We start from the raw sequence: 17,717 nt of genomic DNA on the forward strand, positions 1-17,717 counted from the left end.
GCTATTGTGAACTGATAATGGATTTATTGCTTTTTGCGCCAAAAGAAGTAAAAAATAAAATCCATCTCTCTTAGTTCATCGTCTGTATGTAATTCAAATAAGTTACGCTGGGAAAAAAAATTGAAATATTCAGACATGTTTTATATACAGCATTTGTTTTCCTCTGCTTGTAAATAAGGTGCAACGCATTGGAGTTCTACGCTTGCATCGTGGTACTCTCGTGAACACGTGTAGAGAAGAAATTGTGAAAAAATCACATGGACTATTTTAACGATGTCCTTACCACCTTTCTGGGCCTTGAACATGGTATTTGCATTGCTGTCTATACAGGGTCAGAAAGCTCTCGGATTTAATCAAATATCTTCATTTGTGTTCCGAAATGAACAAAGGACTTAGGGGTTTGGAACGACATGAGGATGAGTAATTAATGACAGAATTTTCATTTTTGGGTGAAAAAAATGAAAGGATAAATGAAAAGTTTGTGTAATAATCTTACTGGACTCGTTGACCCCTGTCTACAATAGAATCCTCCTTCACAGTCCCCTGTGGCCTCAGATTTGCCCAAACCGGTGCAATATTTCCCCCCACTACATGGGGCGCACTGTGACACTTTACTCAGGGCTGGCCAGGATCCAAATGTGCCCTCTTCACATGGCTCTGGGGCTGAGCTCCCCTCAGTACAATAGAAACCCTTGACATTTAAAGAATAAAAAAAATAAAAAACATTTTATATACAATATATCAAATGTTTGGAGTCTGTAATTTATTTTTTTTAATGGTTCTGAAAGAAGTCTTAGTTTGAAAAAGTGTATTAAATTATTTCAATAAATATTCTGTAAAATAAACGCAGCAGACTACCAGTCAAAGATTTGGGGTCTGCAAGATTTTTAAACCTTTACTCTAGTCTTCAGTGTCACATGATCCTTCAGAAATTATTCAAATATACTGATTTGGTGGTCCAGAAACATTTCTTATTTTTATGTTGTAAACACTTTTGCTGCTTAAGTGATACATTTTTAAAGGATTCTTTGATGAATGGAAAGTTTAAAAAAAAAACATCATTTATGTAAATGCTTCCAAAAGTGTAAGTAAAGCAAAAACAAATAATTTAATGTGTCCATGCTGAATAAAAAAAAAATACATTTCAGAAAAAAAAAAAAAACACTCTTACTGGCCCTAAACATTTGAGTGGTAGTGTATTATGGCACTTTTCCACTGCGTGGTACAACTCGGCTCAGCATGGCTCAGTTTGGCACGGTTTGCATTTCCACTGCAGTTTAGTACCGCTTTAGAGTGGGCGGGATTATTCACGTGTCGTTAAAGTTGCGCTGCCTCTACTGCTGTGACTCCTGAAAAACTTTTTAATTCTGCGTCGTTCCATCAAGCTCTCGATGGATCCGCTCCTCGGCTATCCACGAGAGTCTGTACTTCCTCAACAGACATCGAAACAGCCATGTTTTGGTTGTTAAAAGAAAGGTGCGCTCAGTCAAAACAGTCGCGTTTGAGCCTTCGCTGGCTGTGCTGATTTAAATCTAGCGGGTCTGTTGTGTCTCGTGCCGCAAGTTCAATGACGCATTCAATCAATGATCAGCAGAGTTTACACGTCACGTTTTGGTAACGATACGGTTCGCTTGGAACCTCGGCTGAGGTGGTACTAAAAAAAGTACCAGGTACTGTAGCCAGTGGAAAACCCCACAAAAGTGAGCCATACTGAACCGTACCGTGCCGTACCATGCAGTGGAAAAGCACCATTAGACATTCTCAGTCATATTTACCTGTGGACAGACTGTAGGAGTGTGTGTGGCCAGAGTAGGACAGTAGTAACTAGGAGGACATTCCACACAAGCTTCTCCTCCATGTCCATACGAGTCATTCCTGAAGAAGCCAGACTGGCACGGAAATGAGTTTGGATGTCCGGTACCAGGAGGACAGAAGTATCCATCAGGACAGTTTCCTGTCTGATTGGAAAAATAAACAAGATAAGTGAAAGTTTACTCAAAAGCTGCTCTTTTCCATGCATGGGACCTGACACAGCCGTGGTCACCATTCATTACATTGTATAAAGAGCAGTTTGGACTTTCTTCTAGATAACTCCTTTTGTATTCTGCATAAAAAGGCAGTCAAATGGGTTTGGAATGACTTGAGGGTGAATATTTAATATTTAATTTGTTTTTTTTGTCGGGTTGGTGGGGACTGGTGAATTATTAGACTAAATAATCACCAGACAGTTGAAACAAAAACTACAGGGGAGCCATACTGGTTCAATAATGGGCTCTTCCTGGGGATTCTCTGTGTAGCAGTATTTGCCCTCTGGACACTTTGTGCAGTCTGAAGGGTCACGTAGTCCTGGCTGTCGACTGTAGGTTCCTTTGGGGCACGGAACAGGATTAGGATCCTGAGTAGGGCATAAATAATAGAAAATAAAATAATTGCTATGTATCGTGCCATTGATCATCTGACACAATGATCAACGATATTCGTAATGTTTCTGAGCCTAGAAATGATACTTACAACGCTTCCACCGGGGCAGTAAAAGCCTATTGGGCAGAATACCGCTGAGCGCTGGGGTTCTCGATCCAGGCCCTGTGAGCAGAGGAAACCTGGGGGGCAGACCATTACTCTGAGCATGGCCTCTTCACTGGTGGTCTCATTGCTGCAGTAGTGACCCGGCAAACATGGCTGACACTCTACTGATCCCTCATCCTAACAAAAAAGAGCAAGACAAAGAGCCGGAAGAGAGGGAGACAGATAAATGAAATGGTGTATTCATTTATTGCAATGAGACAACATGCATTAGAATAGAATTAGCTGTCCGGCTTACAGAATAACTTCCTGTTCCACAAACTTTAGGATTGATTGTGGTCGGATGAGGACAGAAGTAGCCAGCAGGACACACAGAGCAATCCTCGGCTCTCCGGCCCCCCTTTATCCGACGAAATTTTGCCCTGGACACATAGGGAAAAGTCAAATCCACTGAATACTTACCTGACTTTATTTTTGTTATTTCAGCCAATGGGACTGTTACTCACGGTGGACAGGAAGTGGGTTTAGATGTGCCCTCCTTACAGTAATAGCCTTCTGGACAGACCTGACAGTCTTCTTTCCCGCCGTTACCAATCTTTGTGCTGTAGGTGCCTGGAGGGCATGGATGCTGTGAGCCATATAACGTACCTGTAGAGATAAACACACATATGGTATATCAAGACTTTCAATAGTCTTAAAAAAAAAGGGTTTGACATAGAGGGTATCCAGAAAGGTAGTAAAGAAATCGGTAGAAGAGAAATTGTTGAATAAAGTCATTATTTTTGTCTTCTTTGCACACAAAAAGCATTCTCGTAACATCATAACATTACGGTTAAACCACAGATGTCACATGGACTGTTTTAATGATGTCCTTACTACCTTTCATGGTAGTTGCATTGCGACTCAGAAAGCTCTCTCATTTCATCAAAAATATCTTCATCTGTGTTTCAAAGATGAACGAAGGTCTTACAGGTTTGGAACGACATGAGGTTGAGTAGCTAATGACAGAATTTAAATTTTTGAGTGATAAATTCCTTTAACATGTCTTTCTTCAAGGTAGAAGAACATTCAGATGTTTCACACAGCTTTAGTACCTTCAGGACAGTAGTGTCCCGAGTTGCATTTCCCAGAGGGAGCCCCCACTCCTGCTAAACAGTACCAGCCTTTTGGGCACGGCCGACACTCGCGCTCGACTCCAGTCCACTGCGGTCGTTCCAGGTACCAGCTGGACACTTGTGTTGAGTGGGGAACATAGTGCCCACAGGACAGTAATGTCCAGGAAAGCAAAAAAGCGGAGGCCTCTGGATGCCACCAGTGCCTGTAAAAGAAGAAATTGAAATTAACTAAAGTTAAATAAAACTTACAAAAGCAACATGGCTCTGAAGGTAGTCTGGCACCTCGAAGACAGGCATAATGTGCGGGACACTGCTGGCACTGGGAGAGGTCAGTGAGGTCTGTGCGGTTACTAAGGGTACCAGGAGGGCAAGCGTTGGATGGGTCATTTGGTCGGGCAGAACCTGGTGGACACACAAACCTGAAAAAACAAACAAACAAAAAAATAAACTTTTTGGCCAGAAAGTGGGTGTAAAATGTGATTTTAACTAGATGGTCAGATGCCCAAAACCTCTAAAACCAACTAAATGGACCAGCCCGATGAGTACAGCTCAGGCTGGTTTAATTTTTTTTTCTTCTCAGGTGCGAAATGCACTAACCCTGGCATACAATCCACATCAGGAAACTTCAGTGCAACTTGTGTGCATGCTTTGCCCGGGTAACAAGGCCTGCAGTCTGCCAGCGCATCCTGTCCCTCCAGGGGGTTAAAGGTGCCTGGTTGACAAGGCATTGGGTCACTTGTTCCTTCTGGACAATAGAAGCCTGGTGGACACTTTAAACAGTCCTTTACACCTATGATGAAAATAGAGACGAATATCAACACGATGGTAGATTCATAAGGATGTGCTTTAATGAGAATGAAGGTTTTAAGAAAGAAAACTTACTAAGTGCCCCCTGATGTGGGGTGAAGGTCCCTTGAGGGCATAAGATCTCACTGAGTGTGCCTGCTGGACAATACCTCCCACGGGCACAAAGCAAGCCAGGACCTGCAGAACCTACAAATCAAGAAGGGTTTCAGGTTCTCTGGCTTTTAATCCATGTCTATTAGCCTGAGGAGAGTGGACATCTGAAAGTTGACTCAATACATTTTTGTAAATAAAAAAAATAAAAAATAAAAAATTGTAATTAGAAAAATTATTAGTATATGTAAGATTAGTATTTTACATAAGTAAATTTCATAAATTATTATTAGAATACTATTGTGTTAAAATGTGAATGTATGCATGTACATATATGTGTGTGTGTGTATACAGGGCCGTCCTTTGGGCGGTGCAACTGGTGCGGTTGCACCGGGCCCCGCACTGTGAGGGGCCCCGCAGCGAACGGACCGAGGAGGACCACCGCCACCCCCCACCCCCGGAACACGATCGTGAATGGACCGAGGGGGGCCCCGCTCCCTACCTCGCACCGGGCCACGCGTCAGCCAGGGACGGCCCTATGTATATATATATATATATATATTCAGGGACGTTTCCTCTGAGGAGGCAAGGGAGGCAGTGTCTCCTCTTCTCAAAATTGGATGAGAAAACAATCGATTTTACAAAAAGGGGCGTTGCAAGACCTAAAGCTTTACTGGGCACAGGCCCCCATTACTTTTTCTATCAAAGTAATTTCTATCTAACTATCTTTTTTTCTTGAAAGCCTGCTGTGTGCAACACAATTCACTGTACAAACTTCCGTTGCTTAAACCACTATTCCTACAGTGCAACAATACTGAGGAAGGTAAACATGTATTTACAAATATTTAGTGTAATAGACACTCCGTTGTTTAATAGTGAACTGATGTTCAGCTGTTCTTTTTAATAGTCAACTTATTTTCGGGTCATCGTCATAAAAGCCCTGTAAACACTGTCTCAGACACGAAGATACATCTTTCATTTCATCAAGCTGAATGCTCACTAACTGACACTGTCATCACGTTTTCAGGCCATTTCAAGTTTTATTTTGGCGTGACACAAAGCAGTGATATCTAAGCGGGTGAGTTGTTTACTCGCCTAATAGTCAATAACGCCATCATTTTCTTCATTCAGGCCGAGAGCTCGCACGAAAACAAAGAGGCGGGATTTAGCGCATGAACTAATCACATCCAATCATAACCGATCATATCCAATCATATCGCGATGGAGGCATTTCTGCGCAAAAGGACTGCATGGTTAAAGTGCGCAACTGCGTCGCTTTTACAAGCATGAATTAGGTTACTACGTTGCATATAGACCAGTTTTGTTTGTTTTTGCCGCGAGTATAATGTAAATGAATATTGATGAATATATAAATTACAAATAAATAAAAGTAAATTGTTAAAACATAAACTTGAGATTTATACTGGGGCACAGCAGATTTATACTGGGGTCTAGCGACGCCCTGCGCAAATATGACTAAATATGACATTAAAAGTCTAAAAGTCACTCGTTTTTATAAAGTAACACTGTCCAACAGCGACACCCGCAGGTAATGTTACAGCGGAGGCTTGCCTCCCTTCAGTTCATAGACTTTCTACAGAGACCCCAAAGCCTGCGGTGACTTCTGGAGGCTCATTGAGATGAATGGGGGAAAGTCACGTGAGAGGAGGCTAAAAACAACTCTTCCGCTTAGATATCACTGCTTTGTGTCATGTCAAAATGAAACATGAAATGGCTTGAAAACATGATGACTGTGTCAGTTCTTAGTGAGCATTCAGCTTGATGAAATGAAAGATGTATCTTCGTGGCTGTGACAATGTTTGTGACAGGGCTTTTATGACTATGGCCCGAAATTAGGTTGACTATTAAAAAACAGCTGAGCAGCAGTTAACAAATAAAAAATGGAGTGTGTATGTACAAGTGCATAACGCGCCTTGGCCGCGGCTATTTACGCTAACTCCGCCCACCAACATATGATTACAAAACAGACCATTGTTAAGTAACAGCTCCAGTGGCGCAGATGGCCTTTTTGACGCGATCGACCTGGGTTCGAATCCACGTTTTGCCAAACTTTTTTTTCCCCCTACCTTTTCAAATCAGATATCACTCGGAAAGGCATGTATTTTCAGTAATAATGGAGGAAATAATCTAAAAGTTGAACTTAAAGTATCGGGTAGGCTTAGGGTAGGTGTAGGGCGGGATTTATTGTCCCAATAAGGTGACATCCATTTAGTAATTTGAATTAAAATTATAATTTTCACCCAATATGTTATTACTGCATACTGTTTTATAATGTACTACAATACGGAGGTGCAGATAATTTCAACAGTTTGCAATAAGTAGTATAAATAGCAGAAAATCCAGCTGTAAACAGAATCTATAGCTATTTGCACTTAGTGTAAACACATGAAGTGTAACAGGGACATGAATTTTATATATATACATATATGTATGTATGTGTGTGTGTGTGTATGTATGTATATATAAACTTATAACTGCCTCCTCATTTTAAAACACCACCTCACGCCACTGTACATATATTATATTATATATACATACATACAGTATCTTACAGAAGTGAGTACACCCCTCACATTTTTGTAAATATTTTATTATATCTTTTCATGTGACAACACTGAAGAAATGACACTTTGCTACAATGTAAAGTAGTGAGTGTACAGCTTGTATAACAGTGTAAATTTGCTGTCCCCTCAAAATAACTCAACACACAGCCATTAATGTCTAAACCTCTGGCCACAAAAGTGAGTACACCCCTAAGTGAAAATGTCCAAACTGGGCCCAATTAGCCATTTTCTCTCCCCGGTGACATGTGACTCGTTAGTGTTACAAGGTCTCAGATGTGAATGGGGAGCAGGTGTGTTAAATTTGGTGTTATCGCTCTCACTCTCTCATACTGGTCACTGGAAGTTGCTCTACATAAAGATGTCGTAGGCTATAAGAAGATTGCCAAAACCCTGAAACTGAGCTGCAGCATGGTGGCCAAGACCATACAGCGGTTTAACAGGACAGGTTCCACTCAGAACAGGCCTCGCCATGGATCGACCAAAGAAGTTGAGTGCACGTGCTCAGCATCATATCCAGAGGTTGTGTTTGGGAAATAGACGTATGAGTGCTGGCAGCATTGCTGCAGAGGTTGAAGGGGTGGGGGGTCAGCCTGTCAGTGCTCAGATCATATGCCGCACACTGCATCAAATTGGTCTGCATGGCTGTCGTCCCAGAAGGAAGCCTCTTCTAAAGATAATGCACAAGAAATCCCGCAAACAGTTTGCTAAAGACAAGCAGACTAAGGACATGGATTCCTGGAACCATGTCCTGTGGTCTGATGAGACCAAGATAAACTTATTTGGTTCTAATGGTGTCAAGCGTGTGTGGCGGCAACCAGGTGAGGAGTACAATGACAAGTGTGTCTTGCCTACAGTCAAGCATGGTGGTGGGAGTGTCATGGTCTGCATGAGTGCTGCCGGCACTGGGGAGCTACAGTTCATTGAGGGAACCATGAATGCCAACATGTTCTGTGACATACTGAAGCAGAGCATGATCCCCTCCCTTCGGAGACTGGGACGCAGGGCAGTATTTCAACATGATAACGACCCCAAACACTTGCTAAAGAAGCTGAGGGTAAAGGTGATGGACTGGCCAAGCATGTCTCCAGACCTAAAACCTATTGAGCATCTGTGAGGCATCCTCAAACGGAAGGTGGAGGAGCGCAAGGTCTCTAACATCCACCAGCTCCATGATGTCGTCATGGAGGAGTGAAAGAGGACTCCAGTGGCAACCTGTGAAGCTCTGGTGAACTCCATGCCCAAGAGGGTTAAGGCAGTGCTGGAAAGTAATGGTGGCCACACAAAATATTGACCCTTTGGGCCCAATTTGGACATTTTCACTTAGGGGTGTACTCACTTTTGTGGCCAGCGGTTTAGACATTAATGGCTATGTGTTGAGTTATTTTGAGGGGACAGCAAATTTACACTGTTATACAAGCTGTGCACTCACTACTTTACATTGTAGCAAAGTGTCATTTCTTCAGTGTTGTCACATGAAAAGATATAATAAAATATTTACAAAAATGTGAAGGGTGTACTCAATTCTGTGAGATACTGTATATGTAAAAGAATGAAAAGAAGAAAAACAAAAAATGAACAGAAACAGCACTTTTACTCTTAAAATGACAAACAATTACATTTTAAGTCTGTCTGTTTAGGTCTACAACAATAAATGAGAAGATCAGAAATGGAGATGTGCTTTACTTAAACACAAAGCTATGATGTAAAACGTCGCAAACAACTTTTCCACTCCAGACCCACATCACACACTCTTACAGCACATCACACTCAGGAAACAGCTGAGGGCAGGAAACCGTTCAACAGCAGTGGCTCATGTGGGTTAAGGAAAATTAAAGTTGCAGCTTCGGTAAAAACACAAAATCAAAACATTTAACTATTTAGGTTTCTACAAAAGACTATGTCTGTAGAAGCCCAGTCATCTTTCACAGATAATATCATGACAACAAAAAGCAAAAGATAATGTGTTATATGCATGTGTGTTATATGCATGTGTGTGCATGAATGCGATCATACATATGTGTGTCTTGGGTTCATGCCCTAACCTGCGGGACAGAAGCGACCCTCTGCACACCTCTTGCAAGCTGCCCTACTTGTCTGACCCAGTTGTCCTCCCGCAGTTCCAGCAGGGCAAGGTGACCCGTGCGGCACACCCGTGCCTTCCTCACAGTAATACCCTTGTGGGCACAGAAACTGAGAGCTGGGCCTCCGAGATGTGCCCTCCAAACAGTAAAAACCTAGGAAGAACAAAACAATTCCAGCTATTATCATGTGCATTACGATTATACAACATTCAGTTCTGACCCTCGAATTTGATAGACTGGGATGTTTGTCTGTTTGCACGTTTCCAGACAGAATGTCAGTCTGTGCGTTAGTGGTGGGGATTTTTAAAGCGACTCTTTCTGCAGGTTACATTGTTGCACCAGTAGATGGCGACAAGTGACTGTTTCTTTATGAGTGAGTCATTGAATCAAACAACTGATTTGTTAAAAACGAAACAGCACTATTGCATGATGCCTGGAGACGTGTATTTGTTCATCGTGCTTTTACTTTGTTTGGAATTATTTTGCCACCGGTGCAAAAACAGGCTAAAGTTGCGTTCATATTAGGAAAAGCAACCTTGTGTTGGTCAATGCAGCTAATTTGCATGAAAAACTTGAAGCCATTGGAAAATCTGCTTGAGGAAATTCCTGATCACATAGATTCCTATTGTAATCACTGTGTTTTGCCCATGAAATTTTGCAGAGCTACGATAAACATGACCACATGTTACCCAATGCCAATATTAACTTTTTGTTTACTGAACTGTTGTATAAAAGCCATTTCAAATGAGCACTTTTGTTTCTAATATTTACAGCCTGTTGCAGCCAGTCAAACAAACAACGCTCTTACTCTTGTTATATTGCTTAATTGTGACATTAGCAAATAGACGTAAATAGACATTAGCAAACATGACCACATGTTTAGCGAATTGTCAGCAAAATGTTGCCGGCAAACAATCCATTCTCTACTGTCAATAGCACAAAGTACCGCTCACACAAACCAATCAGCTTTCTGTTGGAAATGTTCCCCCTTTATGTCAAATTTCCAATTGCACGGATTCCTATTACAATGACTGGATTTAACCATCAAAATTTTGCTGACCACTGGCGAATGTGAATGCATTTTAACCACCAATACTGTGTTAAAAAAGTTACCCAATATCAACTTTTTGTTTACTGAACTGTTGTATAAAAGCCATTTCAAATTAGCACTTTTGTTTCTAATATTTACAGCCTGTGCAGCCAGTCAAACAAACAGCGCTCTTACTCTTGTTATATTGCTTAATTGTGACATTAGCAAATAGACGCACATGTAAAATCAATACATAAGTAAATTTGTAGGCCATCACAGGTACCTGCAGGACAAATAGCACAGTCCCTTTCTCTCTGTAGCCCCTCCTTTGGTCCATAAGTTCCTGCCGGGCATTGTATCGCGATATTTGCAACACAGTAATGCCCTGCAAAAACAAATGTAAACACTCAAAATGTGGTATTGAACGTGAAAAGCAAGCAGCCCAACCTGAAATACTGACCCACCTGCAGGACACACAACACAGTCTGATCTCTCTCCATCTCGGTATGTCCCAGGGGGACAGGAGATAAGTTGCCTTGACCTCTGACCAAGATGAGACTGCCCCCTTGACCAGACCGGAGTCACTGTACTCCTGCAGACTGATGAACCATTGCATTTTTTACACTCAGTCTGGCCCGGTATGTCTGAATAATGGCCCACGGGACAAGAAAGAGGTGCAGACATCTTTTTGTACGGACAATGGCTTCCTTAAAGAGTAAATTATAGGGATTTACAAGAAGTTTTGTGCCTGTAAGCTTGTATGCATGTTGTGACATTGATGCTTGTGTTTATTTTGGCTTTAGCAGGTGCAAGCAAGACATCAAATGCATGTGAATTAAACATGGGAGTCCATGTTTACCTGCAGGACACAGCTGACATTGAGCACTGCACAGAGTGGAATAGTAGCCTTCAGCACACTCAACACACTCCGTCTGGTTGAAGTTTGGTTCTTCACCGAGGCCACACTAAAACAGCGAAACGAACAAATAAAAATGGTTTACACCAAAGTTTATGCTTAGGTTGAGTGTAATATTACCAAAACGGAGGGGAAAAATATCTCTTAAGCAGCACTTTAGTTTGTGCCCACCTTCATTTGAAAACCCTCTATGCAAACAAAGCCAAAGGGGCACGGCAGGCACTGGGTGAGTCCCTCTGGAGAATACTGTCCTGACAGACATGCTGTAAGGTTGCCTGATGCGCTGTCACAAGAGAAACCAGCGGGACAAAGCTTGCATTCCACACGGTCTTCTGTGCTAACCAAACCTGGGACACAGGGCTTTAAAAGAATTACAAATACAATAAGGCTCACTTTACAAAAAGGTTCCATTAATGCATTAATTGACATTAACTATGAACATTTCTTACAGTATTGTTAAAAGTAGTTAATAAACAGCTGTTCATTATTAGTTCACGGCTGCTCAGGTACATTAAATAATGTTAACAGCCACAACTTTTGATTTTAATAATGTATTAGTACAAAATTTAAATTAACATTAAATAAGATAATTAAATAATGCTTTATTTATTTACTAGGTTACCTGGCAGTCCTGGATACTGCTTTTTCCAGTATAAGGGTTAAACATGCCAGTGGGGCATTTTCTGGGTGCAGACACATTGCCAGGACAGCTGAAATGTAAGGAAAGAAAAAGAAAATATTGTGTTTTGAATATTTAATACAACTACACAAAATCTCCTATAAGCCTAAAATCACACTTACAACTTCCCTGCAGGACACTCAAGACAAATCCCTGATGAAAAGTAGGTTCCCTCTGGGCATGATATTTGAGTCTGATTACAGTAGATTAAATGCTCTGAACCCTCAGGCCCCACGTCACCTCCTGCATCAAAATATTAAAGAACAAATTACTAATTGCAACAGTAATTAATAAGCACACTGTATCATTGACCAATATTCAATCAGTATTTCATTTCATTCCACATTTCATTTATTTAACACACTCTACGTAAAGAATTCCATCTCATGCTGATGGTACCTACCTGATACAAAGAGATTCCATCTCTGTCTAAAGCCAGTCCATGTTATGCAGAAAGAAAATAAAAGAAAATACCGGTTCATGGTGATCGTTTTTAAGCTCCCCGTTTCATCGCAGCAGACTTCTGTCCTCAGTCGCTCTATAGCCCCTTTAAGTCTATCAGTGAATAGGGACACCTCAATAATTGAAAGTGAAATTCAAGCCATGTAACTCAATTCCAGTCAGAAGCCAGTGATGCACTTACTGGGCAAAACTGTAAACTTCTAGAATATCAGTCTGTTTTTTAAACCATGGACTGTACAGGATCTTATTTACCTTTCGATTTCTTTTAATGTTAGAGGAATAAATATTTTATACCTACATTCACTTTCATTTGTACTGATATTCTGAGAAAAAATAAACAAACATAGATGGGACAACAACAACAAAAATTTTTTATTAATGTAATGAGAACATTAATGACACAAATATATATATGTGTATATACTGTATATATATATATATATATATATATATATATGTGTGTGTGTATATATATATATACTGTATATATATAATTTTTTTTTTTTTACATTTTTAAATGAAATAACCTGAATATTTATTCACAAGATTTATGCAGTGTTTATTTACATTTGAAAACAAAGAAAGCATTTAGAAAACCAAATAACATACATTAAAAAAGAACACACATGTAATACAAAGACAGTACATGTTAAAATAGATTATGATGGAGTGACGCTATTTTTTGTGGTAATGTGAAGGCAGGATGTTTCCTGTTCCTTACGTTCAAGTGAAGTTTCAAACCTCCGCAGCTGTGCCAACCGTACTAACCCCAAGTTTCCACGGCAAAGCATGAATGTGATCACTGACAATGGGCTAATAAATTAATCAAACTGCTGGGAAAGTCACTTTGATTCATTAACATGGATGTTATCAAGAGTCAGACTGTGAACTTCTTTTAATATCACTCACGCAATTTCCATTTAAAATGTTTAGATACATGAAAAATGTTAATTAGATAATAAAAACAACAATCTGTAAATAACTTGTGGGTTAGAATTGTGCTATTTGTTTAACATTCAAATATATTGTAAATTCCTTAAGACGTACCCTACATTGTTTTATATATATTAATGATTACATATATAATGTACATTTTTAGTTAAATGAATATCACAGTGCCATGCAAATCAAGCTGCAAAAGGCACTTTGCTATGCATTACAATGTACCAACAGCTCAGTTAACCACATTTTCCAGAGGCAGGTGCTATTCAAAAACAAAGCCCGCCTCATGGGGAGGAGCTTCCTTTTGTTTTTCTCTCATGCTAAATACAATTGATCATTTATGCAGATATAAGAAAAAGTATCTTGAATGAATACCAAAACATGTTGCTGATTCCTCTGATGCTACTTTTACAACTAGGATTCCAAGGTAATGTCATTGAGATGCTATCGTTTTTATTTATTATTAATTATGATATAAATTATATCTAAAATATTAGATGTTACCGTAAATAGTTATACTAGTATTTAAATTAATATATAAGTGCAGTTTCTAGTTGCTGTTAACTTTGTGGCTCTTTACAGATGCTGTGAGTGCTGAAATCCAGCATGAGATTCAGAATGCAAGACTCCAACAGCCATTTACTTTAAACTGTACCTACAACTGTTCCAGTGGCTTCACTCGTGGTTACTGGACATGGGAAAACACTCCAGCATGTAGCAAGTGCCAATGGAAGCATAAAAGATCAAATTTAGGAGACATGTGCACTGTGAGCTTGTACATACCTCATCTAATTATGGAGCAAACGCGTTATAACTATTCTTGCCTTGCTGAAGAGAGTGACCGTCCGGGCCTTCCACGTAAAACAGAGCTTCTGGTAACACTGCAAGTTCACGGTAAGAGGTATTTGAGTTTATTGCTAAAAATGAAAAAAAAAAAAAGAGGAATATTTCACCCAAAAATATTAATATTTGGAAAAAATTATTACATATGAAATTGAGTCATCCTTAGGTCTTACAAGATGTAGATGAGTTTGTTTCTTTGACAAGAACAGCTTTGGAGAAATTAAGCATTACATTATTTGTTCACCAATGGATCCTCTGCAGTGAATGGGTGCCGTCCGAATCAAACAGTTCAAACAGCTGATTAAAACATCACAATAATCCACAAGTAATCCACACAACTCCAGTCCATCAATTAGTTTCTTGTGAAGTGAAAATCTACTTGTTTGTGATAAATCCATCAAGATATATATATATTTTTTAACTTTCAAACCATTGCTAAAATGTGTCTTCTTATCCATAATATTTGCTTTCTCCAGTGAAAAAAAGTCATTGTGTCTGAATCAGGAGAGAAATATACACAGGTCAAGCACTGTTTACAAGCAAAAACAGTTGATTTTGATGTGACGACAGGGAATGAACTTTTTCACTGGAGCAAGCGTTATGAATTATGGCCTAGTATTTTGGCCAAAAGCGATGGTGTAAAAACTAAAATGCCTTAATGATGGATTTTTTTTTCTTAAAAACATGCAGCTTTTTACAAGACTTTAATTGATGGACTAATCATGTGGATTATTGTGATTCTTTCATCAGCTGTTTGAACTCTCATTCTGACGGCACCCATTCACTGCAGAAGAGAAATTTAACACTAGATGTAATGTTATATTTCTTCAAATCTGTTCTGATAAAGAAACTCATCTAGATCTTGGAATGGCCTGAGAGTGAGTAAATTTTCAGCAAATGTTCATTTTTGTGTGAACTATTCCTTTTAATTAATCTCAGGACTTTTCTTACCATTTTTGCAATTCTTATACAGATGAATCCGAAGAACAAGTAACACCTCCTAAAGTACTAGCTGGTAAGTCTATAAGTTAAGGATCGGTAAGGACAGTTATACTTATTCTACTATTTTTAAGGCCATTGTTGGTTTGTATTAATGTTTTGAATGTTGTTTTACTGGTCTAGATCCATCTCTGAGAGTAAAGTTGTATAGGGGTCAGGTGGAGTCCGATGAAGTGCTAACATCATTATCTACCATCGAAGTGATGGCAGGAACTTCACTCAAACTTCACTGTGTTGCCCTTGATAACAAACACTGTGAGGTGCAGTGGGTCAGAGAAAATGGCACCCTCCCCTTGGACAAAATAACTGCCACCACATTACAGTGGAGTGAAATCAAAGCAGAGGATAGTGGACGATACAGGTGCCACACCAAAGGGACATGCACTGACCAGGCTACCACTGTGGAAATAGAGGTCATCACATCGGGTGAGCGCTTTTACACTTCCAAAAATACATCAACCCATTTTCAGATTCACATACAACACAGTCCATCAAGTCAGCATTTTTCCATACAGATGGATTCGCCTGGGCCAAGATCTTTGCAGCTTTTGCAGTGTCTGCAGTAGTTATCCTGACGGCCCATCTGGTGTATCTGTGCTACAGAAAAGGATGTAAGATCATGGATTCTGCTAACAGAGTCCATGAAAGGTAATGCACAATTTTATGTATAAAATTAAACATGATGAAACAGCAAAACATATCAAATCTCTTTCATTAGCAGTATCTGGTCTCTTGTAGGGTTACATCCAGAAGTGCTGTGGTGATAAGGCCAATCGCTCAAGGTCTTTTTCAATTGATATTTTACTTTACTAAAATACAATAATATATGTATATACACTAATTGTCAAAGGTTTGAAATACTTAACATTTTTTATGTTTTTGAAAGACGTCTCTTATGCTCACCAAGGCTGCATTTATTTGATCAAAAATACATAAAACATTTAATATTGTGAAATATTCCCCCGGTTTCACAGACAAGGCTTAAACCTAGTCCCAGACTAAAATGTAAGTCTGAGCTCTTTCAACTGAAAGAAACTTGCACTGACTGGTCTTAACATATATCAGTGCCTTTGTTTTGTCTCAAGATGGACACCAGCAATGAGGCACTTTTATAAAAAAAATTACTTAAATGTCTTAATTGATCTATAGCCTAATCCTAGTTTAGTCTAAACCAGGTCGTAACTTTTTCTCTTTTAATATATTTTAAAATGTAATTTATTCCCGTGATGGCAACTCTTCAGAAATCTTTCAGAAATCTTTCTAATCTGATCATTTGCTGCTTAAGAAACATTTCTTGTTATTATCAATGTTAAACTATTTTTGCTGCTTAATATTTTTATGGAAACCGAGATACACTACCATTCAAATTCTGGGGTCAGTAAAATTAAAAATAAATGAATACTTTTGTTCAATAAGGATCTATTAAAATAATCAAAAGTAACAGTAACATTAAAGTTACACAAGATTTCTATTCCAAATAAATGCTGTTCTTTTTAATTGATCTACGCATCACAGAATCCTGAAAAAATATGTATAACGGTTTGTACAAATATAGCACAACTCTTTTCAACATTGATAATAATAAGAAATGTTTCTTGAGCAGCAAATCAGTATATAATGACACTAAAGCCAGGATTATGGTGCTGAAAACTCAGCTTTGCCATAACAGGAATAAATTATATTTTAAAATATATTAAAATACAAAAGATTTTAAATTGCAATATTTCACAATATTACTGTTTTACTATATTTTGACAAAAAAAAAAAATGCAGCCTTCATGAGAATTACAGACTTCTTTCATTAACATGAAAAAACCAAACATTTGAGCAATAGTGTATCTGAATATGGTCATATGAATGGCAGTACCATTCAATAGTTAACTGATCCACATAACATTTTATTTTTTAAATTTAATCCCAGACAGCCAGAGCGATCATGAAGTCCCTTATGCTGACATTGTGATCTCTGTGAGAGGATCCAGCAATCCGGATCTATCTGACACCTTTAACCAGACTTCAAAAAACCAAAGACCGGTGAGAATTAATATTATTTTATATATGCAATTATTTAAGGATTTTCTGCAGGGTTGTTTGAAATCATGGAACCAGATGTGTGACAGTGTGAATTGTGTTTTGCAGAGATGGAAGGACGATGCCAGAGCAGGGCTACTGCACGCTTCAGCTGACAGACTGCACATCCACTCTAAAGAGGTCACTAGGAAATTAAGCACAACGTCTGAATATGCTGTAATTACCTACTCCTGTGAGGCTCTTAGTTAGTTACTTCAAAAAACTGCATATCTGATTAAATATAGAAGGCAAAATGTGAAAATCGTGAATAGCTGTCTGCCTAATTTCTGTTGTCTGCAATTAAAAAACTGTAAAACGCATGTGTGGACTTGTATGTTTGTTGCTTTTATAGTCTTGAAGGAAATATTTAGGCTACTGCATTAAATTTGCTTTGCAGCTCATAAAATTTTTTTACTGTGTCAGCTGCTTTGCTGTTTTTGACCAGGAAGGTCTGTATGACTTAAAAGAATGGTTTACATCATTTATAGTATGGTGTCTAAAGTCCAATTTCACAATTGTGTGTTTTTTTTTCTAATACTAAAAAAACACCTCAAACACCAGTTCAGACCCCTCTA

At 39.0% G+C, this 17,717-nt stretch overlaps 2 protein-coding genes across 7 annotated transcripts in view; one reads left to right on the forward strand and one right to left on the reverse strand.

The window, feature by feature from the left end:
- The window catches only part of si:ch211-286b4.4 (SCO-spondin), a 56,782-nt gene extending 47,499 nt beyond the window's left edge, over positions 1–9,283 (reverse strand). For all 6 annotated transcript variants that reach the window (XM_058799230.1, XM_058799232.1, XM_058799229.1 and 3 more), the window contains exons 1-11: positions 9,163–9,283; positions 4,521–4,631; positions 4,236–4,428; positions 3,921–4,057; positions 3,618–3,841; positions 3,030–3,171; positions 2,822–2,945; positions 2,512–2,703; positions 2,258–2,395; positions 1,776–1,958; positions 497–691 (exon numbers count right to left, since the gene is read on the reverse strand). In XM_058799230.1, coding sequence (XP_058655213.1) covers positions 497–691; positions 1,776–1,958; positions 2,258–2,395; positions 2,512–2,628 — 633 coding nt within the window. In that variant the 5' untranslated portion in view covers positions 2,629–2,703; positions 2,822–2,945; positions 3,030–3,171; ... (3 more) ...; positions 4,521–4,631; positions 9,163–9,283. The remainder of the gene's footprint in view (positions 1–496; positions 692–1,775; positions 1,959–2,257; positions 2,396–2,511; positions 2,704–2,821; positions 2,946–3,029; positions 3,172–3,617; positions 3,842–3,920; positions 4,058–4,235; positions 4,429–4,520; positions 4,632–9,162) is intronic.
- Positions 9,284–12,876: 3,593 nt separating this feature from the next.
- On the forward strand, positions 12,877–17,456 carry LOC131520686 (uncharacterized). The gene is made up of 8 exons (XM_058745106.1): positions 12,877–13,657; positions 13,813–14,124; positions 15,047–15,088; positions 15,196–15,498; positions 15,588–15,720; positions 15,811–15,854; positions 16,994–17,106; positions 17,212–17,456. The coding sequence occupies exons 1-8, from the start codon at positions 13,612–13,614 to the stop codon at positions 17,350–17,352; spliced, it is 1,134 nt and encodes a 377-aa protein (XP_058601089.1). The 5' UTR covers positions 12,877–13,611; the 3' UTR covers positions 17,353–17,456.
- The last annotated feature ends 261 nt before the right edge of the window (positions 17,457–17,717 follow it).

Source organism: Onychostoma macrolepis, chromosome 15 (assembly GCF_012432095.1).
Source record: "Onychostoma macrolepis isolate SWU-2019 chromosome 15, ASM1243209v1, whole genome shotgun sequence".
Lineage (NCBI taxonomy): Eukaryota > Metazoa > Chordata > Actinopteri > Cypriniformes > Cyprinidae > Onychostoma > Onychostoma macrolepis.